This window comes from Numenius arquata, chromosome 9, assembly GCF_964106895.1.
Source record: "Numenius arquata chromosome 9, bNumArq3.hap1.1, whole genome shotgun sequence".
NCBI classification, from domain to species: domain Eukaryota; kingdom Metazoa; phylum Chordata; class Aves; order Charadriiformes; family Scolopacidae; genus Numenius; species Numenius arquata.
The window spans coordinates 300,251-320,822 of NC_133584.1; the positions used below are offsets into that span (position 1 = coordinate 300,251).

The window sequence follows — 20,572 nt, forward strand, 5'->3', positions numbered from 1 at the left end:
TATGCACCCCCAAACCCAGGGTCTGCAGATGCCACCGGAGCCCAGCGCGGGATGCAGGGGCACAGCCCTGTGCCCGCTGGCAGGAAGAGGCGGGGAGGTAGGAGGACAATATCTCTGTTTTTAATAAATACATTGGGACCCCCGTCCACAGGCACCATAAATTAATTATGTGACGTGTCCGGCCGAGCCGGGGCAGGCGCAGGGAGACGGGGGCTGGAGGGATTTTACACTATGTACAAGGTGGGCACGATGCCCACTGCGCCCATAGGCCCGGGGGGGTCGGAGGGGGAGGGCAGCGGGTACCCCGGTCTCCATTAGCCAGGCGGAGCCCTCCGGCAGCCCTGGCACTGTGGCCGTGCTGCTGGGCTCCTGGCCACGGCCGCCCTGCCGTGCTCCTCTGTGCCCCCCACCCTGCGCGGGGGCGATGATGGGCAGCAGGGATTCTCCCGTGGCCACCCAGCCTCACTGCTCGTTGGCCTCGCTCCGGGCAGCGGTCGCTGCTCAGTGGCTCCACGCCTCCGCCCTGGCATCATGGACCTTCTCCCGCCCATCCGGGGGGGCATCTGGGGCTGGGGGGAGAAAAGGGGCTGAGAAGTGGGCACGAGGGGTGCCAGGAGGGCACTTAGGTGGTCCCAGCATGGCTTGGCCCCCAAAGGGTGCAGGAAGGTGCAGGGAGGTATCACTCACGGTGGCACTTGGCACAGCAGGGGTTGTCCCTTCTGGTGGGGCTGGTGCAGGCGGCTGGTGGGCACTCCTGGCGCTGGCAGTGCGTCTCCCCCGACTGTGGGGCAGAAAAAGGGGGGCTGTGGGGGGCTGGCAGCTCCTCGGGGTGCAGTGGGACCCTGGAGAGCTGGGCTGTGCTCCCACCCATCTCTGAAGCCCTGGGGCACCTTCCCCTGGTGCCAGCCGAGGCCTGGCACACTCACCACACACCAGCAGAGGATACACTTCATTTCCCCGAAGGGGGGCACGTAGGGGTGCCAGCTCTCATTGTTGAGGTACCAGCGGCGCCCAAAGCGGCAAGCCCGTGGCCCGTCTGCCTGCATGCCATCGGCCAGCTCGGGGACGCTCTTCTCGGGGGCTGCAGGAAAGGGCACTGGGGCACCCCACGGCACGGTGGGGTGCAGGGAGAGGGAAGGGAGGGCAGGATGGAGGTGATGGGGGTACCTGGGCACTGCTTGCAGCAGTCAGAGGGGCTGGCACGCACAGGGTTGGCACAGGTGAGCCGCGGGCACTGTACCTTCTCGCAGTGCACTTCGCCCGTGGTGCCCTGCAGGGAGGGTGGGGGGACTCACGGGGGGGTCACGGGGCAGTGAGCACAAGGCACGCACTCCCACTCTCCTGGTTTCACCTCCTGCTACAGTGCCCAGGGGCTGAGGGCACCCACGGGTGCTGCCCCCAGGCCGGGTTGGGGGGCTGAGGGGAGGGTCTGGGACCCTGCGCTCACCTTGCAGGTGCAAATGGCACATTTGATGAGGCCGAAGGGGGGCACGACGGGGTGCCAGCGGGTGCCAGAGCCTCGCCATGTTTTGTCCCCATCAAAGTAGCAGCCTGGCAGAGGAAGAGGAGGAAGAGGAAGGGGTGAGCACAGCCCCGGGGGGGGGCAGGGGGCAGAGCTGCCCCCCTAGCCTGTGCCCACTGGGACTCACCCTCGCTACTGTCCCGTGCCCGCTCCAGCTTCATCTCCTCCTGCTCCGTTGTCTTCTCTGCAAGGAAGAGGAAGACCATGAGGGGGTGCAGAGTCTCAGAGAGGGGACCCCCCCACACCTCGTTCCCACAGGGAACTCCCCTCGCTCCCCCAGACCCCTGCCTGGGACCCTCCCCGGCCCCCAGGTACCTTGGCAGATGGGGCAGCAGAGCTCTTCGGGGTGCACCTGGTGGGTACAGTTGAGGGGCTGGCACAGGATGGGGTCACAGATCACTGTGCGCTTCTGGGGGGGGGGGGGCAGGAATTGGGTTCGTTATGGGGGGGCACAAGTGATGGGTGCTGCCCTCCTCTCCCCCCCAGCTTGTCCCACCCCGGCCCCATACCTGGCAGCTGCAGATGGAGCACTTCTTGTCATAGTCAGGTGCCCAGCGGGAGCCGTGCGCCCGGTGCTGCCCCTCAAAGAAGCAGGAGTTGGGGTCCTTCTTCAGCTGCTCCGGGTCCCTGGTCCTGGTGCCCTCGGAGGGCTCAGCCTCCCCTGGGGTCTCCCCCGGGGCCAGGCGGGTCCCCCCAGCATGGCACCGGTTGGGGATGTGCACCTGGAAGTGGGAGGCAATGGGTGGGAGCATTGGCACTCCTGGGGGAACCTGTTTCCAGTGCCGGTGCCCGGCTGCCCTCCATGGTCAGGGCTGGGGGACCACCATAGCCATCACCCTGGGCTGCTGGGACCATGCCGTGGTGTCCCCTCCATCCTCTGCCCTTCCCACCCCGCTCCAGTGGACCCCATGGACCACTGTACACATCACCCTGGGCTGCTGGGACCATGCTGTGGTGTCCCCCCCATCCTGTGGCAGTGCCACCCAGCTCGGCACCCCCCAGGCGGTGTTGGGGCCGGGTCGGGGTGCCCTGCCCCAGGTGGGGACCTACCCGTCCCCGCAGCTCCCCGTGGGGGTGGGCTTTGGTGCTGACTTGCAGGAAGGCAGTGCCCTGGGCCAGGTGCTGCAGGAGGTCGGCATCCAGGTCCTTCACCACCCCCTGAGCCTGCCGGGGGCAAGAGGAGCACAGGGAGAGTGAGGGCTGGGCTGTCCCCCCCCCGCCATGGGGTGCCCCCCGCCGGGTGCCCGCCTCACCTCGGTGCTGTAGAAGCCCTTGAGCAGGCGCTTGTGCTGGTGGGGACGGGTGCCCAGCTCGCCCAGCTCGGCCACCCCGTGGAGGTGGGCGCTGACGGTGCCCTCGGACGGGCGGCCCAGCCCGGCCACCGAGATCTCGTAGTGCAGGTGACAGTGCTCATCCAGGGACAGCCAGGCGTGACCCCCAGCCCCGCTGGCCACTGGGGGGGACACCAGCTGCCCCGCCAGCGCCACCGGCATCTCTGCACACAGAGAGGGGAGCCGTGGGGGGGAAACGGTGGAGAGGCTGCCCCACTGCCCCCCCGCCCCCTGTTAGCACCCCCCCGGGTACCTGTGAAGCGGGCCAGCAGCCCGCTGTAGGGCAGGGAGATGACTTGTCCCCGCAGCTCGCCCTCTGCCCAGTCCTTGGTGGCCACATTGAGGAAGAGCTCGTTCTGCAGCAGCATGTGGGCATCGCGGGCGCTGGGGCTCTGCCAGGTGCCCTGAGCCTGCCACCGGCGGGGGGGGGGGGGAAATCACGTGTGTTGGTAGGGGGACTCACCCAAAAGCCCCCTGCCACCCCCTCCCGTGGCACCCAGTGCTCACCAGCCCGTCCTTGTAGCTGGGGGTCATGTCCCACAGGACGTTCCTCTTGCTCTTGCGCCGGGGCTTGGTCTCCAGTGTGATGCCCACCACCTCACTGGCGGTGCCCACCACCTGCACCTGCAGGCAGGGTGCTGAGGGGGCAACTCCAGGGGAGGGAGACCCCCCCCGGGAGGGAGATGGGTGCCCCCACCACTTACCTGATACTCCAGGGTGCCATTCTCGTGCAGTGCCAGCTTGGCCGAGCCCACGGCCCCTGTTGTGGTGGGCAGCAGGGCATCTGCTCCGCACAGCACGCTTTGGATGGCTTAAATCAGGGGAGAGAGGCACAAGGGGGTGATGAGGTGGGCATGGGGGGGCACAGCCACCCCCCCTGTGCCCCAGGGTCCCTGCCCCGTGCTCACTGTCACAGCTGCGTCGGGTGGTGATGGTGCCGGCCAGCTGGCGAGCGTGCTGGCCCTCCGTCTCAGCCAGGATGCGGAGCTGGCCCCGCACCAGCCACTGCAGCTCGCGGGCGGACAGATCGCTCAGCACCTCCGCGAAGTCAGGGTCCTGCTGGGGACGGGGGGTGGGGGAAACAGGGGGCCTCGGCTCAGCCCTGGTGCAGGGGGCACCACGGCACAGGGTGGGGGAGACACCGGCTTTACCTCCTGGGTGATGTTGGCACGGATCTCCCGCAGCGTCTGGCCCTGGTGCAGGATGCGGACCCGCAGCGGGACCCAGGGGGACTCTAGGCATGGCAGAGGCCGATGGGGGGGCTGTGACCCCATCTGGACTGCGACCACTGCCCCTCTGCCCCCCAAACCCACCCCTTTGTGCCCACTGCCCCCAAACCCCTGCACCTGACCCCCCCACTTTCTTGCTGGCTCCCTGTCCCCTGGACACCCCCACACACTGGGACCCACCCCCTGCACCCCCACATCCCAGCCCCATCCTTCTGTACACCTACCCTCATACACCCCACACCCTCCAGCAGCCCCCAGTCTCACACACACACCCCCCCATGCACACCCCAAAGCACACCTCAACCCCCCCCCATGCCACACACAGCCCCCATACCCACCCTGAGCCCCACACCCAACCTCTGCACCCATCCTGACCCCATAGATGCTGACCCACGCATCCTGAGCCACACACATGCCATGCAGATCCCCCTGGGTAGTGCCAGGCTCTTGGGGGTGCCCGTGCCCCCCCTTACCCTCAGCACCGGGCTCCAGCAGCCCCCGGGCCATGAGGATGAAGTGCAGGTTGTTCTCGGTGTCACTCAGCGTCAGCATGGCCATGCCCCCAGCGCCCAGATGTGTGGGGTCCGGCGAGGTCAGGATGGCCCCAAATGTCTCTGAGCAGGGAGACGGGGGAGACAGGGGGAGCGTGAGGGGCGTGCGGGTGGGCACCGGCTGGGTGGGCATGCAGGGGTCCATCCTTACCTGCGAAGAGCGCCCGGTGCTTGAGGATGTGCCCGTGGACCTCTCCGGAGGGCTGCGCCCGGGTGACGAGGGACACACGGAGCTGCTCCCCGCGCAGCAGCTGGATGTTGGCCTTGGACACCGTCCTCCACATCCCACAGAGCTGGGGGTGAGGGCAGGGATGGGCAGGGGCTTGGGGGGGACCACCGCATGCCTGGGATGGACACCGTGCCCCCCCCCCCGGCCCCTCTCACCATGCCGTCCTCGGGGGCAGCGCTCTTCTGCACGGGGTGCTCGAACAGCACGTTGCCCTCGGGGTCGCTGAAACGCACCCGGCTCGGCCGCCCCAGCCTGCGGGCACCCGGGGGGGGTGGTTTTGAGCAAGGACCACCCACCCCCCTTCGCTCGGCACCCCCCCTCCCCTGGCACCACCCTCCGGGCTGGCCCGAACCCGCCGCCCCGCTGGGTGCCAGCTCGGCAGGGGTCCCCCCGGGGTCCCCTGCCCCGCAGCGGTGCCAAGGCGGCCGGGAGCCAGGGGGGGTCTCTGCCGGGAAAGGACCCTCCGGGAGCTGAGCGCTCAGGGCCCGGCTGCAAATTTAGGAGCATTTTCGGCTCCGTTTGGCTCCCCCCGGTCGGAGCTGGAAATTAGTCACCACTTTACTATGCGGAGGGGCCGGGAAGCGAGGACGAGCAGAAGGAACTGGAGCGGGAAGGAGGGAGGGAGAGGAGAGGGAGGAAGAAGGCAGAAAGGAGGCAGAAAGGAGGCAGAAAGGAGGCTCCACCGCCGCCAGCGGGTCTGGGGAGGGCACGGCGAGGATGGGGGACCCTGGTGGCCCCTGCCCACTGCCCCCTGTCCTTCGCTGAGCCCTGCAGCCGCTCCCATTCCTTTCCCCTCCAGACCTGGAGGCAACGGGCTGAGGCCGGGGGTGTGCTGAAATGCCGGCCAGACCCCGCCGCACATCACTCCCCTCCCCAAATCTCCCCAAATCTCCCCAAACATCCGCTCCTCTCCCCATCTCTCTCCCCAAATCCCCAAATCTCCCCAAATCATGGGGGGGACATGGGAAGGGAAAGTGAGGCACAAGCATCACTGCACACACACCCCCTTTATCCAGTGGGTGCCCGCTGTGCCAGCCTGGGCTGGGGGTCAGGACCCACCTCTCATAGGCAATGGAGAAGAGCAGGCAGGAGCGCAGCAGGGTGAAGCGAGCCTTGGCCACCGCGCTGGACGTGGGGTGCCACGGCTCCGGGCCGCTGGTCAGCAAGGCCACAAACTCTGGGGAGGGGATGCCAATGCTGGCAGGAGGGCATTGGGGGGGGTGCCGCTGCCCACCCAGGGCAAGGGGGGGAGTGGCTCACCTGCGCGGGCATCGTCGCGGGCCATCCCCTCGGAGCTGAGGTAGGAGCGGTCGTTGTAGGGCTTGTCCAGGTCATCCCCCTTGTCCTGGAAGTACTCAAAGGTGTCGAAGCGGGGCGCGGGGCTCTTCTCTGGGGGGGCTGGCAAGGCTGGCAGGGGGTGGGCACAGGGGGAGACCGTGGCACCAGGCTGCTTGTGCTCAAGAGCTCAGGATGGGGCCAATAATAAATCCCTCCTCCTGAGACAGGAGGAGATGTGCCCCACAAATCATGGGGGGGCTCTGTGACAGGATGACAGGGGGGCACACGGGGTGCAGGCAGATGGACAGGCAGGTTATGTAGCCCTGCGCACCCCCACTTCACCCCTCCCAGGGCTGTTCAGAGATGGCTGTGCCCATGGGGGGCTTTCCCCTGCCCAGCACCTCGTGGGTACCCTGTGTGCACGGGTGAGCCCCACAACTGAGTCAGCAGCCCCTTCTGGGGGGACGTGGGCAGTGCCCCCTCTCCCGTGCCCGGGGGAGGGATGCTGTGGGTGCAGAGGGGGTCCCCGCAGGGGTGGCACCTGCCATTCTCACCCTTGGGGCAGGTGTGGCAGCAGTGCCCGGGCAGCAGCGTGGCGCGGGGGCAGGCAGGCACCGGGCAGTCCTGCTTCATGTTCTTGCAGTTCACTTTCCCCACTGGCTTCCCTCGGCGGTTCCTCTGCTGGGGGGGGGGGGAAAAACCCAGAAGAGCTGTGCCAAGGTGTGCCAGGCCAAGGTGTGCCCCCCACCCCACCCGACACAGCCCGGCTCCCCCCATCCCAGCCCATCTGGAGCCCCCACGGGCAGCCCGGACACCTTGCGCTGCCTCCAGCTGCCTGTACAGCAGCCAAGCCCGGGCCCCCTCCCCACGGCCCCCAGCCCCCTGCCCAGCTGTGCACGGCCCCGCCAGCCCCGGCCTCGGGGGGCTGCTTGGAGGGAGGGAGGGGGCTGGGGGCCATCCCTGAGGAGGGGGAGGAGGAGGAATGAAGACTGATCCTTCTCCTCTCCACTGCCGCGGCCGGGGGGCTACATCCAGGTGTCTGGCTGGAGGGATCCCCACTCCCCTTCTCTATGGGGGTGTGTGTATTGAATGAAGGGGTCTGAATCCCCCCCTGCCAGCCCCTCCCCAGCAGGGCCGGATCCTGGGGTCTCTCCCGGGGGTCCCGGGACGGCGGGGGGGTGGGGGGATGCAGCGTTACTCACCGGCTCGCAGTGGCAGATAACGCAGCGCATCACCCCGAAGGGCTCCCCCAGGTCCGGGTGCCATGTCTCCTCCAGGGCATAGAAGTGACCCCCGAAAGCGCAGCCTGCGGAGACCCCCCCCAACCACCCGCCCACCACCGTCGCCCCCGGTCACCTCCGGGCCGCGGGCACCCCCCGCCGCAGCCCCGGACAGCGGCCGGCATCGCCCCGCGACCACCGGGCACGGCGGGCGCTCCTGGTGCCCCGGGGCAGGGGGGAGAGGGAATCAGGGGTGCAAGGAAAGAGGGGGCGCAGGCACGCGGTGCAGCACGGTGGGGGGGTGCGGGTGTCAGGACGGCGGGGGTGCACGGAGCGGGACGCACGAAGCGGGGGGTGCGGCAGCGGCTTCATTAGGACGGGGTCGCCCGGAGCGGGGCGGGTGCGAGGGAAGGGAAGGGAAGGGAAGGGAAGGGAAGGGAAGGGAAGGGAAGGGAAGGGAAGGGAAGGGAAGGGAAGGGAAGGGAAGGGAAGGGAAGGGAAGGGAAGGGAAGGGAAGGGAAGGGAAGGGAAGGGAAGGGAAGGGAAGGGAAGGGAAGGGAAGGGAAGGGAAGGGAAGGGAAGGGAAGGGAAGGGAAGGGAAGGGAAGGGAACAGGGGGGTGTCCTACCTGCCGCCCCCCCGGGGGGCAGCGGGTCCGTGTCGGGCCGGATGGGCAGGGCGAGCTTGGGGCGAGCGGCGCGGGCGGGCAGGAGCAGGGCGAGCAGCAGCAGCGGCACCGGGAGGCGCATGTTGCCGGGCGGCCGGGGCGGGTGGGCGGCCGGGGGCGGGGAGGGGGGGCCGGCCGCTGCCTGCCGCTGCCGCCGCCTCTGCCCGGCCGCCGGCTCCGGCTCCGCTTTATAGGCGGCGGCATGGGCAAGCGGGAGCTGCGAGCCCTGTGCAAACAAAAGCCCCGCTAATGAGGCGCAGGCAGCGGCCGGCCGGGGGGGGGGGACGGGGGGGGACGGGGACGCGCCCCCGCCGCGTTCTGACAGCCCCCCCTACCCCCCGGGCCCACCGCCCCCGCCGGGCACGGGACGTCCTGCGGCACCCCGGGCACACAGCTGCCCCGCCGGGCGTGGGGTATGCCCGGGCTCGGGGTGTCCTGGGGACCCCCCCCATCCGTTGCCCACCCTCCCCCGGGCATGGGGTACCCCCCAGTGTAGATCATCCCCACTCACATGCCAGCCCCAGGCCATGGGGTACCTGAGGGATGCCTTCACCCACATACCCTCCCTCGGGGCACTGGGCGCCCCTAGGGGCTGGGCATCTTGGGGGGACACCCCCCCCCCAATCCACACAACACCCGCGGGGACACAGGACACTGTGGAGACACCACCAACACCCACACCCCTCCCACAGAGCTTGGGGTGTTCCTGGGCACTGGGCATCCCGGGTATGCCCCCATCCACATGCCCCTCCAGGACATGAGCCCCCCCAGAAGTCCCCCATCCACACAAACTCCCTCGGGAATAAGGCATTTGTGGAGGCACCCCCCCCAATCAAATCCCCCCCCCCCGCCCCCCATCCATACACTGTCCCCCGGCACAGGGCATCTGCTGGGTATGGGGCAGCCTGGGGGTTCCCCATCCACACAGCCCACTGCCCTCCCAGGGCTTATTGCCCCCTGTCCCCCCAGACATGGGGCATCCTTGGGACTCCTCCACCCGCTCAGCCCCCTCCCAGCCTGCCTGGCACCCCAGGACACGGGGCACTGCAGGGCACCCTCCACCCACACAGTCCCCTGTGGCCCGTGGACCCCCCCTGCAGAGCTCTCCCCTGCAGACACCCCCTCCCCAGGACATACAGACACTCAGCATGAGCCCCCAAAATGTGCCTCCCCTCCCCCCCACTTCGAAATGCACACAAAGTCACACGCACCCCACAGCTTGTGCCCTCGACACCCCCAAATCCCTCTGGCTGCTGCCCACCCCGGGCAGAGGAAGGATCCAGAGTGGGACCCCGGGCTCCTGCCCACCGGTGACAGTGGGGGGACAGGAGCCCGGATGCCTGGGTCCCTTTGTCCGGGGCAGGGGGGGAGCAGCCCTGGAGGAGGCTGTGGGAGCAGCACCCAGCGCCGGTCCCGCTCTTCACCCACATGTGCCCGGGCTGGCGAGGGGGGCGGTGGGGGGCAGCGGGCAGACACCATGGAAAAGCCTGGGGAGACCATCATCCAGCTGGGGAAACTGAGGCACAGGGGGTGTGGGGACAGCCTGTGGCCACCCGTGTCCCTGCTTTGCCACCCCTGCCGAGGGCGTCAAAGAGGGGCGGCGGGTGCATGGTGGGCGCCCGGGGAGGGGGAGGCAGGCGGGGAGGAGGGGGAAGCACGGGGGCTGCCAAAATCAACTCCGAGCGGTGCAAACAGCCGGCCAGCTGTGCTGTGTAGCCAGGGAAACACGGCACAGCTGGAGCACAACAGGCCCCTGCCTCCCCACAAGCCTCCTCCTGGGCCTCCCCCCGGCACGGCGAGTGACCTGGGGGGGGGGGGGGGACACACGCAGCACACCGCCCCCTGCCAGCCCCCCATGGGGTTGCCCACTCTCGTCTCACCCGTGGCCACCCCATCCCACTCCCTGCCCCGCTTTGGCACGTGTCCCGGTGGAGCGGGCACTTCTCCCGGGGAGGGCAGCAGGGCATAGGGGGCTTGGCCGTGCCGGGGACTTGCCCGGTGGCAGGAGGTAGCCAAGAGCTGCCGGGCTGGGCTTCCCCCCGGCGGGATGGCCCGCTGGCATCGCCCGGGCTGGGACCCCCGCCAGGGCCACGGGCATCCCCGGGCATGGCCCTGCCCGACGCCCTGCTGCTTGGCAAGCACTTTCTGCAAGCGGGGACCATGCCTGGCAGCACGGCCACCCCCCCGGGCCCCGAGCGCTCCCCGCTGTCCCCAGCCCGGCCACTGACCTGTCCCCTCTCCTCTCTCCCGGCGTCCCCACTGGCCTGGGGTCCGGCAGCGCGGCGGGCAGGGGAGGGCCGGGGTGCGGGTGGCCGTGCCAGCGTCACCGCCCGGTGCCCGCTGCGTGGCGGCAGCGGCCCTGGGGGACGGGAGGCGAGCGGGGCCGAGCAGGGAGGAGGCGGGCGATGGCTCCCAGCCGCCCCGCTGGTGCCAGGAATCCGACGCTGGCTCCGCGCACCCAGAGCTCGTCACCGTCTCCTGGCTCGGCTGCAGGGACTCGGGGAAGCGGCGGGGGAAAAAGCTCCCTCCCCTTTCCCGGGGAAAGGAAGGAGAGGGACAGGGAACCCGCCCGGCGGCGGCCCTCGGCGTGGGGGAAACTGAGGCAGGGGGTGGCAGCATGAGGGGGGGGGGGGCTGCGAGGGTGCCCTGGCAGCGGGGGCTGGGAGCGGGGTGGTGCCCTGGCACGGGGCCTGGCAGGGCGGGAGGGTGCCGGGCATCCCTGCCCGGGGATGGAGCATCGCCACTGCCATGGGGGGGGCGTGCGGGCAGGGAGGGAACGGGTGCCCCAGCCGTGCCTGGGCATCCCTCATCCAACAGCCCTGGGGACGCCAAGGGGTGCCCGCAGGCAGAGGGGGCGGCTTGCCAGAGCCTGGGGGGTGCCGGTGGTGGCGGGGAGGGGGCTGGCGCCGGGAAAGGGTCCCGCTCCCACCAGCTGCTTCCCGGCACCCGCACATGTGCTCCGGCAGCGCCATGCACAAAGGCGGCTCCGCAGCCGGGCCTGGCGCCGGCACAGCCCCAACGGGGCCACCGGCTGCGGGCAGCTGGAGCCGCACCGGGACGGGGGACGGAGCCGGCCGGCGGCAGCCCCGGCCACCCCGCCTGGCACCCGCGCCCCTCCGCCACCTCTGCCCATGGGGTGCCCTCCTGGTGGGACACCCCGACGGCACCCACCAAACCCACCCGGGGCTGCGTGGGCACGTGCCCTGCCCTGCGGTGAGGGTCCCGGTGCCGGGGCTGTGCCGTGGCCGGCGCGGGGCGTCACAGTGGGCCCTCGCCAGCCCCCCTGCCCCACGCAGCTCCCCATTGTCTGGGCTCGTTACCCGCTGCCTGCTCCGGCTTTGAACATGAGCCGGGCTCGGGGCGGCAGGAAGGAGCCTCCGCTCCCCGGGGACGGGGTCGAGGCAAAACCGCACGTCCCGCCCCCCCCCCTTTCTCACCACCTCCCGGGCACCCCGACATCCCCCATGTCGCCCCACGCTGGGCCTGAGCCTGGAACCAGGATGGCGCCAGGAGCACCCCTTTTGCTCCAGAAAGAGCCCCCCTGGAGCGAGCCGCCCCGGCGTGGTGTGCGGAGAGGCGATGGCCTCCCCAAAGCTTTGTGCCAAGCGCGGCTCACCCCGTGACTAATCCCCCCGGCCTCGCACACACGCGGCGGGGCGGGGGGGGGGGGCTGTCGTAATGGGTGGAAATATCTCATAATTCACGTTGGACACGGGGATTACAGCCGTTCCGGCAATATTTGCACAACTGGTAGGAGGTTTGCAGGGCTGGGCTGCCCCAGACGAAGGCCAAGTGTGTGTGTGGGGGTGTCTGGGGATGGAGGGGATTTTGGGGGTGGCAGGTATGGGGAGGGGGATGCAGCTTGGGGGGGGTGATGGAGGTGTGGGGGGGAAGGGGCTGTTTTCTGCCTGTGGACACATGGAGTTTATTAGGGAGGGTGCGGGTGGCTGGGGCTCTTGCCCTCGTCCCCTCCTGCTGTGCTGGGCACGGGGAGAGGGACGGAGACCCCCAAAGCAGCCTCGTCTGCCAGGGCCAAGCGGATCCCGGCCCTGCCCCGGGGGCTCCGCAGCCCCTCCAACCCCATAGCGCTCCCCGCTTCCAGGAGCGCCCAAAGGTGCTGGTGTCCCCCTGGTCCCCAACATCCCCTCCTCAGAGGCCTTGTGGGGTGACCCTGGCGGGAGGAGGGTGGGGGGCAGGGGGGAGCCGTGTTTGGCGTGGGGATTAGCGAGCTCCCAGAGCGATGGTGGTCTCCCCCCCCCTCCCCACCGGACATGCAGGCAAATATTTGTGCCCAGACTTCGCAGGACAGCGAGAAGGAATTTCATTCTTGCGCCCACCTGCGGCTCGGCTGCCTGGCATTAACCCCTTCACCGCCCCACGGGATGGAGATGGGGGGGGGGAGCGAGGTGCCCCCCCGGCACCCCACGTTGGGTTGGGGAGCTGGGCTGAGCAGCGGGGGGCACGGTGACATCGCCCACGGTGGCCACTGGCACAAGGCAAGCGGAGCAGCCAGAGGGTTTGCCTGTGGGCATCCTCTGGGCAGCACCCAGGGCGTCGTGCTTCCAGGAATTGGGAAGGGGTGGGGGGGGAACCCTGCCAGACGCCCCCCCCCACCCAGGCCAAGGTGCTCTCCCGGGACGTGGGGAGGGCGTGGGGAACAGGATTTGCCCACGGATGTTTATTGGCAATTCACAAATGTGAATAAAACCAGGCTCGGAGGGGGAGGGCGGGGGGCACCCAGCTCCCGGGGGCTGCCTGCGCTCGGGGAGGGGGTCCGCCGCTGCCTGGCACCCCCAGAGCCCCGCTGTGCTCCTTTCCCTGGCCCCGGGGCCAGCTGGGCCCCGAGCAAACGGGGCTGTTTGCTCACGCCGGGATTAGCCTCTCTCTTTGTTCCTTTGACTTTCCCTTCCCTTTATGCCGGGCCCTTTTATGGGGGCTTCAAAGGGGGCTGGGGACCCCCCCTCCCTGCCCATGGAAGCCCAAGTTTGCTTCCCATGCCCCCCCCTCCCCGTATTGCACAGACATCCTGGGGGTGCCCACCGAGCACATCTGGGTGGCCTGCGGGGACAGCAGCTGTGCCACCCGGCCACCGTTCCCCTTCCTCGCCCCCCCTGTCCCCGTCCCCCGCCCCCGTCCCCCCCGCTGCCTGGCACCTCCGGCCGCCCTCGGCACCTTGGCGAAGTGGGTGTGAACGGCCGTTCCCCCCCCGCCCCCCCGCAGCGGGATTCCCGGCACTTTGCACCCTGTAAGGAGAGGTGGGAAACTTGGCACCGGGAAGGGGGCCAGCTGCGCAGCCCCATGGCCACCACCCGCCTTCCTGCCCCCCACCCCCGGCTCGCCCACAGCCCCCATGCCCCCCTCCGGGGTCCCCGAGCCCCTGTCACTGCCCCCACAGCCCCTCACTCCGTCCCCGGCACACACCATGCCCGGATTTGGGCGGGGGGGCGGGGGGAGGGATGGCAGGCCAGGGGCAGGGTCTGAGGGTCTGTGCCCCCCCGCAGCACCCCCCCTTCACCTGGCAGGGGCAGCAAACGCTGGCATTGCCCCTTCCCAGCAGGAGGACACCAGGTTGCCCACACGCGGGGGGGGGGCGCTCCTCCTGCCTGCCCTCTTCTGGCACAGCTGAAAAAGGAGCATTTTGGGGTGAAGAAGGGTCTATTTTAGGCACCCTAATCCCGGCTGCCCCCCAGCTTCCCCCCATGGATTCATTTGGCTAATTAGGAGGGCAGGCAGGGAGTGGGGGCACCGGCGCCACAAAGGGTTTTGCACCCAGGGAGGGACGGGGACCCGGGCACACTGGGGGGGCTGGCGTGGGGCCAGCGCTGGCCGAGGGGCTGAGGGTGCCGGCGGGGCACGTTTGCGACTTGTCACGTCCGCAGGGACGGGGACGGCCGTGGGGGGGGGGACACGTCCGGCGGTGTTTGACCCCGCTGCTGGTGGCTCCAGCCACCGCCAGCTGTCCCCCAGGCAAGTCGGGCTACCACCCTGGTCCCCAGGGCTGCGGTGGCCACCAGACCCCCTGTCCGGGCACCCTGCGAGGTGGGTCGCCGTGGGGTGAGCGGGGCGTGGGGCAGGCAGAGCGGGGCTGGGGTGTTTACTCTGCCTGTTGTCACCCGGCCAGGCGCTGCCGGGAACCACGGGGACAGGGGTGGGAGCGAGAACAGGGGTGGGAGACGGAAGCGCCCGGGCTGTGGGGAGAGCAGGGTAAAGGGATGTGGGCTGGTGGGGAAGGGCCCCCCAAAAGGGACGAGGCCCCCCCAGGGCCCCACCGTGTGCTGCACAGAGGGGTCCCTGGGCACCACACACCCTCCATGTGTTAGGGATGCAGGGGTCGGAGCCCACCTCTGGGTGAGGGGCACTGGGGTTGTGGGTCACCTCTGTGTGAGGCTCACCAGGGATGGGGTCCACCTGTGGGCAAGGATCACTGCAATTGGAGCCCACCTCTGGGCGAGGGGCACTGGGGTTTGGGGTCCACTCCTGGGTGAAGGCCAAGGGTATGAGGTCCACCTCTGGGTGAAGGTGACCAGGGATGGGGTGAGGGCCACCAGGGTTGGAGCCCACCTCTGGGTGAGGGTCACCAGAGTTTGGGGTCCACTTCTGGGTGAGGGTCAAGGGTATGGGGTGAGGGTCACCAGGTTTTCAAGGTCCACCTCTGGGTGAGGGTCACCAGGTTTCAAGGCCCACCAGGGTTTGAGGTCCACCTCTGTGTGAAGATCAAGGGGATTGGGTCCACTTGGGTGAGGGTTTTTGGTGCCCTTCATACCTGTCTGCCACAGCTGGGACCAGGACCTGATCATTCCAGGGCCACCCATGCCATCTCTTCTTCTCCCAGGGCCACCTTCACCCCCTGGATGGGCACAGCCAAGGCGGTGACCACCGAGGTGCCGGCCACCGAGCCCTCGGGCCAGTGGGCAGGTGAGTAGCCCCAGAGGGCGCCCGGGGACGCCCTTCCCGCTCCTGGAGCCAAGGGAGGAAGCGGCCGGAGGCAGGAAGCTGTCCCCCGGGCCCGGGGCCCCTGCTGAGATTTCGCTCGAAGGTCAGTGGCGACACAACAGGAAATCGCGCTGCCTCGGCCGTGCCGGAGCCGCAGAGCCGTGCCGTGCCCCCCTGGCCACCCCCCCGTCCCGGCCGGGCAGCTCGTGGGGAGCCCCCACCACTGCCACCCTCCATGGAAGGGGGACGGGAGCCGGGGAGCAGCCGCTGGCCCCAGGGTGGGAGATGCAGGACCGAAGCCCCCAGCTGAGCATGGAGCTGAACAGTGAGTGTGCGGGTAAAATGGGAGGGGGGGGGGAGGGGGCGGGAGGGGGCCAGAGTGCCCCCCGCACAGGCACCCCAGGAGACGAGCCCTACGTGTGAGCATCTCTCCTGGTTTAGGCTGAACTGGCCAATTATGGGTGACAGATGCCCCCCAAGGGTGGCTCTGGTTTGGTGGGACCTGGCCACCACCTGTGGGCGAGGGCAGCCCAGCATCGCTCTGTGCCGGTCCTTGGGGAAAGGGCTGTCCCAGGGGCTTCGGGGACAGTGTAGTGCCAAGGTGGGTGGATGCCCAGAGGGCTTTGAGGAGGAGATGCCAGGATGGCCATGGCTGGGGACAGCAGCGTGCTGGTGGCACTGGGAAGGCAGTGGTGGCCACCGTCCCCAGGCCGGAGCAGTGGCCCGCCAGGGGATGAGGGATTCCCCGAAGCGCACGTGACGGCCGGAGCCGCTGCTGGCAGGGAGCAGGAGGGCTGGCCCCGGGCCGAGCAGGGAGCCTGGCTCCACTCCCCAGCGGCCACAAACCTGGCACCGACCCAGCCACATGGCCCCCCAGCACGGAAACCCCGGCCACCTGCACCGAATGACCTCCTCAGCCCCTCTAGAGACCCCCCTCCCCGTGCCCCCAGTGGGCTGGGGGAAGGGGGTGCCCTGCGGGAGGTGGCCAGGGAGGGCGGGACGGTTGCCCAAGGGATGCCCACTCCACTCTCCCCCAGGACTGCTCCTCCTCACATCCTTCCTCCTGCACCTGGAAGAGGGTCCCGCCAGCCCGGCCCGGCTGGTCTGCGACACCAGACTCATCAACAAGTACATCGAGGACGCCAAGGACATGGAGAAGAGAGTGGTGAGGGCAACCTCCCCCCAACCCCCCTCAAAAAATGGGGACGGGCACAGCTCCTCATCTCACCCCAGCATCTCTCCTGCCCCCCCAGGGCCAGTGCCAGGCCCTGCCCGCCCTCGGCTGCCCTGCGGTGCTGCCCTTGGTGGACTTCAACGCCCAGCAGTGGAGATCCCGATCGGTGAGAGGGGCTGGGGTGGGGGGGAGGGAGAGCGGTGGCACAGGGGGTGCCTAAGGGGCTGGAGGAGGTTGGCACAGGCACTGGGAGAGCCAAATGAGATGCCTGTGGGCAAACCTGGGGGCAGAAGAGTAAATGGGGTGGGGGGTGGGGGGCGGTCCGCTCACTGCCCGCTCCCCCAGAACGAGAGCAAGCGGCGGGAGATCCTCTGCGACCTGGCCCTGCTGGTGGGGGCGGTGGCGGGGGCTCAGGGCCAGCTCCACCAGGAGTGCGGGGCCAGGCAGCTGGGCCAGCTCTACCGACAGGCCAACACCTTCCTCCTGCTGCTGCAGACCTTCGAGTGGGAGGTGAGACCCCCGCCACCCGTGCCAGCCACGCTGCCCCAGCACTGGGCTGGGCACGGTGGGGACTGTCACCCCTCGCCTTGTCCCTCAGGCAGGACCCTGGGAGCCGGGCTGCCCCCCACGCTCCGTGGAGCAGACCCACATCACCAGCATCTTCTTCGTCTACCGGCGGCTGGTGCAGGGCAAGCTGCGCTTCTTCCTCCACAGCCTGACCAAGGACTCGTGCTAGCTGGGCCGGGGGAGTTGCAGAGAGCCCCCCCAGTGAGGCTGCGCAGGGGGCTCACCCCCGGCCCAGGTGGGAGCCATCCCACTGGACACTGGGTGCCAGGGGGTCAGCAGGGACCAGGTTGGCTCCTTCTCAAGCCTTTGGTGACCACGAGGACCGTGGAGGCAGAGTGACACCTCCGTGCCGGTGGGCACAGCCCCTGCTGCCACCTGGGCACCTCTACTGTGAATGCTTTACAATTAAAGAGCTATTTTTCTAGAAGGGATGTTTGTGTCCTCCTTTTCCCCCCGCCGCTGGGGACCACGCACCTCTGGGGGCCTCAGAGAGAGGCAGCCCCTCGGGTTCTCCCCCCAGTGCCCAGCTCCCTCCCGCGGCAGCCACCAGGCTCCATTGAGCACCGGACCCCACTGGGGGATGTGAGCACCCCTCACCCCTGCACCCCACTATCCCTCAGGGAAGAGCCCGGGGCAGGTTTGGGGTGTCCATCCCTGGGGGAAGCGGTGTGGCCCACCCTGCCAGCCTCACCTCTCAGCCAGCGCAGCCACATCTAGAAAACACATCCCAGTTTAATCAAAAACGAGCCCGTCCTGACTCAGGATGGCTCCTTCAGGAACGGTCCCTGGTCCCCGAGGCAGACGGTGGCCATCCCAGTCCCGCTGTCCCTGGGCACAGCCGGGAAGGCAGAGGTGGGAACAAGCAGGACCACAGAGCAGCCAGCACAGTCTCCACTCAGCCCTCAGGCATCTCTCTCCGTGCAGAGGAGGGCTGTGGATCCCAGCAGGAGTCAGAAGAGGCCAGGATGAGGAGGGGGGACTTTCCTCCCCCAGTTCCAGAGGAGCCGTGCAGCGTGGAAGCTGGGGCAGGATTTGGGGTGACAGGGCTCCTGTTTGCCCACCAGCAGAACGTCCCTGGGGCAGGTCTAGAAGGCCAGCTTCTTCATCAGCAGGTAAACGCGAGAGTCCACCTCAAACCCATGCAGGTTGTTCGCGTCCCCCTGCAGCCGCATGAGCAGACCCCCATAGGACACGTAGGCAGAGCTGGAGGAGAGGCACGGTGAGAAGGGGGAATCCGATGGGAGACCCGGGCTGAGATCCCAGTGTCTCCTCCGCATCCCCCCAGGGCACCGCATCCTCCCAGACTCCCACCAACAGGCACTCACAGGCGCGTGGCGGCCTCCGTGGAGGTCTCATCCCCCTCGATCCTGTACACCTTGCCGTACATCACGTACTCGAACTGGTCTGCCCTGCGACGGGACAGCGCAAGCTCAAAGAGGAGTCAAACCTGGGGGCACCCCTCAGCACTTCACCTTTTCCCTCCTCTACCCCCGCTGTAACCCCAGTACCTGGAGGGCCTGTCGTCCGTGGGGTTATACTCGCCGTCATCCAGGGTGCCATCTTCGTACAAGGTGCTGGCGATGACCAGGCGGAATTTGTCCCCTGGGAGGAGAGGGCAGGGGAGCGGTGAGAAGACAAGGGGCTGGAGCAGCAGAGGCCACAGCAGAGCTCAGGGCAAGGAGCCATCCTGGCAGGTTTAGCACAAACCCCTGTCCCTGCCTTCAGCCCCACAACGAGATCATGGGGAACAAGGAAACATCACACTGGATCCTGCCTCTCCCCACTCCCCACAGACACTGCTCGCCACCATGGAGAAGACCAGAGCTACCAGGACACACCAGTGCTGGTGCTTTCGTGGGACGCAGCAAGCGATTCACCAGGAGAGTCCCAGAGGGCTTGGCTGGGCCCCAGGCAGCGAGACCCGGCAGCGCTAGTGCCAGCCCTTCCTGCTTCACTGCGGGTAAGACTCTTTTCCAACCGTTTTGTATATTCAGCTGCAGAAGCTCATTTCAAAAGGTCTCCCTGGAAGCTCAGTGGCGGCCAACTGATACAATTGCCCCAGAGAGCACCTCCAGGGAATGGGCTGGCGATGAGCCCCAGTAAGGCAAACGAGAGCCCAGCTCAGCCCCAGCACAGTGAAAACACCCAGTGCCTCGCACCTCTGGTGGCCTGGCGACAGCACAGGGTCCCAAGAAAGACTGTGACAGCGCATTCCTTCTTTGCACACAGTTTTCTCTCCTCCAAGCTCCAGCACGTGCCCCTCTCCCTGCCCCCAGCCCAGCCCATTATGGGCTAGCAGCCCAGTGGCTCACCAAGGTCCACGGGGTAGATCTGGATGTTCACATCCAGGATGAGGTCCATCTTGAAGGACTCGCTCTCGCAGTGCAGGCGGGACACTGGGGAGAGCGGCACAGTCAGGGCAGGCAGAGCTAGGTGGGAGCCGGGCCCCAAGGCCAGGCCGTTCTTGTCCCCCCCCGCCCCCCTCCCGGCTGGCACCCGAGCTGTTCGGGTGGAGGGGCCACAGAAGGCTCAGGGGTGGTCACCGAGCCCAGGAGCAGGCTGAGGGACACGCGGGCAGGGAGAGGGACGCGGTGGGGTGGGAAACGGCGCTCACAGGCCGGGTGGGGGCACAGGAACCAGGCTGGGGAAGCCGGGCGCAGCGGGGGACGGGCGACAGAGGATGGCGATGGGACGGTGGGGCACAGGGGCCGCGGCCGGCGGGACGGAGCGGAGCAGGGGGGGGCGCGGGCCGGGCCGCGGGAGGGCGCAGGGCCCCGCGGGAGGCGGCGAGGCCCGCGGGGAGCATCCAGGCCCGCGCGGGCGGCGCGGCGGCCCCACTCACCGCGGTCGAACTTCTTTCCCTCGGGGTCGATGTCCTTCACGTCGAAAATGTCCTCGAAGAGGATCCCGGCCATGGCGGCGGCCCCCGCGCCCCGCTCCCGCCCGGCGCACACCGATGACGCGCCCCCGCTTCCGCCGCGGGCCGGAAGTAGTCTCAGGGTGGGCGGGCGATCCTTGCGCCTGCGCACTGCGGGCGACCGGCGGCGGGTGTCCGCGCGGCCCTAGTGCCCGCCGGACCTCCGCTCCCCCCCCCCTCCCTCCCTTCTCCCGTGGTCCGCAGCCCCGGTCCGCACCCGCTGTACAGCACCGAGCACCGGGCGGCGGCAGAGTCCCGGGGAGGGTCGCCGGGCTGGCACCCCCGGGGGCGGGCACTGCAGTGGGGGGGGGCGCTGCCATTGCGGGGGATGGGGGGCATTGCAAAGGGGGAGGGTGAGATGGGGGGGGCATTGCAGTGGGGAGGGGGCACAGTGCAGTGAGGGGCTATTGCAATGGGGAGGGTCACTGCAATGGGGGGGGCATTGCAATGGCGGGGGGCACTGCGATGGGAGGCATTGCGGGGGGGTGGCACAGCAATGGGGGGGTGTATTGTGATGGGGGGGCACTACGAAAGGGAGCACTGTGATGGGTGGGCGTTTCAGTGGGGGGGCACCGCAATGGGGGGGCGCTGCAATAGGGGGCATTGCAGTGGGGGGCACGGCAATGGGGTATATCGCGGGGAGGTGCATTGCCGGGCGCTGCATTCCGGGGGGGGTGCATTGCGGGGGGGTGCCCTGCAGTGGGGGGGCCGCCCAGCTGCGGGCTGTCCCCGGAGGGTCCCGCAGAGCCTGTCGCGGGGGGGGGGGTGTCCGTGCGCTCGGTCCCCACCGATGGTGCCGGTGCGGGGGGGGGGGGCGGCCGGCCGGGTGCCGGCAGGGGGAGCTGCGGGGCCGCGGATGGAGCCGCGCGGGGCCGCGCATCCCCCGCACCGCCCGCGGCCACGGGGACCGGCCCCGCGCCGGCCCCACTAGCGCCGGCCCCCCCGGGCGTGGGAC

The 20,572-nt window shown here is 69.1% G+C and overlaps 3 protein-coding genes across 6 annotated transcripts; 1 reads left to right on the forward strand and 2 right to left on the reverse strand.

The window, feature by feature from the left end:
• Nucleotides 1-100: 100 nt before the first annotated feature.
• CHRD (chordin) lies at nucleotides 101-9,456 on the reverse strand. Its single transcript, XM_074153521.1, has 24 exons — nucleotides 9,238-9,456; nucleotides 7,988-8,252; nucleotides 7,343-7,446; nucleotides 6,695-6,821; nucleotides 6,123-6,269; nucleotides 5,922-6,039; nucleotides 5,018-5,114; nucleotides 4,785-4,926; nucleotides 4,556-4,696; nucleotides 4,005-4,087; nucleotides 3,762-3,909; nucleotides 3,558-3,664; nucleotides 3,361-3,477; nucleotides 3,107-3,263; nucleotides 2,776-3,017; nucleotides 2,573-2,686; nucleotides 2,032-2,244; nucleotides 1,838-1,931; nucleotides 1,650-1,706; nucleotides 1,448-1,551; nucleotides 1,168-1,270; nucleotides 927-1,081; nucleotides 688-781; nucleotides 101-569 (listed from the first exon to the last, which is right to left on the reverse strand). The coding sequence occupies exons 1-24, from the start codon at nucleotides 9,454-9,456 to the stop codon at nucleotides 502-504; spliced, it is 3,216 nt and encodes a 1,071-aa protein (XP_074009622.1). The 3' UTR covers nucleotides 101-501.
• A 5,815-nt stretch (nucleotides 9,457-15,271) lies between these two features.
• On the forward strand, nucleotides 15,272-16,869 carry THPO (thrombopoietin). The gene is made up of 5 exons (XM_074154093.1): nucleotides 15,272-15,284; nucleotides 15,997-16,124; nucleotides 16,213-16,299; nucleotides 16,479-16,643; nucleotides 16,732-16,869. The coding sequence occupies exons 1-5, from the start codon at nucleotides 15,272-15,274 to the stop codon at nucleotides 16,867-16,869; spliced, it is 531 nt and encodes a 176-aa protein (XP_074010194.1).
• Nucleotides 16,870-17,415: 546 nt separating this feature from the next.
• Nucleotides 17,416-19,639, reverse strand: POLR2H (RNA polymerase II, I and III subunit H). 4 transcript variants are annotated; one of them, XM_074153493.1, is made up of 5 exons: nucleotides 19,543-19,639; nucleotides 19,013-19,096; nucleotides 18,209-18,302; nucleotides 18,026-18,109; nucleotides 17,416-17,903 (listed from the first exon to the last, which is right to left on the reverse strand). In XM_074153493.1, the coding sequence occupies exons 1-5, from the start codon at nucleotides 19,613-19,615 to the stop codon at nucleotides 17,786-17,788; spliced, it is 453 nt and encodes a 150-aa protein (XP_074009594.1). In that variant the 5' UTR covers nucleotides 19,616-19,639; the 3' UTR covers nucleotides 17,416-17,785. The 4 variants fall into 4 exon arrangements, with proteins under 4 accessions (XP_074009594.1, XP_074009596.1, XP_074009595.1 ...); XM_074153495.1 differs by lacking the exon at nucleotides 19,013-19,096 and having other exon boundaries at nucleotides 17,424-17,903; nucleotides 19,543-19,615; XM_074153494.1 differs by lacking the exon at nucleotides 18,026-18,109 and having other exon boundaries at nucleotides 17,424-17,903; nucleotides 19,543-19,615.
• Nucleotides 19,640-20,572: the final 933 nt, after the last annotated feature.

Excerpts from the sequence above, each read along its gene's own strand:
- CHRD (XM_074153521.1), bottom strand. The coding sequence starts at position 9,456 with ATGTGGGTGAAGAGCGGGACCGGCGCTGGGTGCTGCTCCCACAGCCTC. Across the intron at positions 3,018-3,106 it reads GCTGCTGGCCCGCTTCACAG|AGATGCCGGTGGCGCTGGCG; the intron begins GTACCCGGGGGG and ends CTCTGTGTGCAG. Across the intron at positions 570-687 it reads CTGCTGTGCCAAGTGCCACC|CCCCAGATGCCCCCCCGGAT; the intron begins GTGAGTGATACC and ends TTCTCCCCCCAG.
- THPO (XM_074154093.1), top strand. Across the intron at positions 16,125-16,212 it reads AGGACATGGAGAAGAGAGTG|GGCCAGTGCCAGGCCCTGCC; the intron begins GTGAGGGCAACC and ends CTGCCCCCCCAG. Across the intron at positions 16,300-16,478 it reads AGCAGTGGAGATCCCGATCG|AACGAGAGCAAGCGGCGGGA; the intron begins GTGAGAGGGGCT and ends CCGCTCCCCCAG.
- POLR2H (XM_074153493.1), bottom strand. The coding sequence starts at position 19,615 with ATGGCCGGGATCCTCTTCGAGGACATTTTCGACGTGAAGGACATCGAC. Across the intron at positions 19,097-19,542 it reads GGGAAAGAAGTTCGACCGCG|TGTCCCGCCTGCACTGCGAG; the intron begins GTGAGTGGGGCC and ends CGCTCTCCCCAG. Across the intron at positions 18,110-18,208 it reads ACGGACGACAGGCCCTCCAG|GGCAGACCAGTTCGAGTACG; the intron begins GTACTGGGGTTA and ends GTCCCGTCGCAG.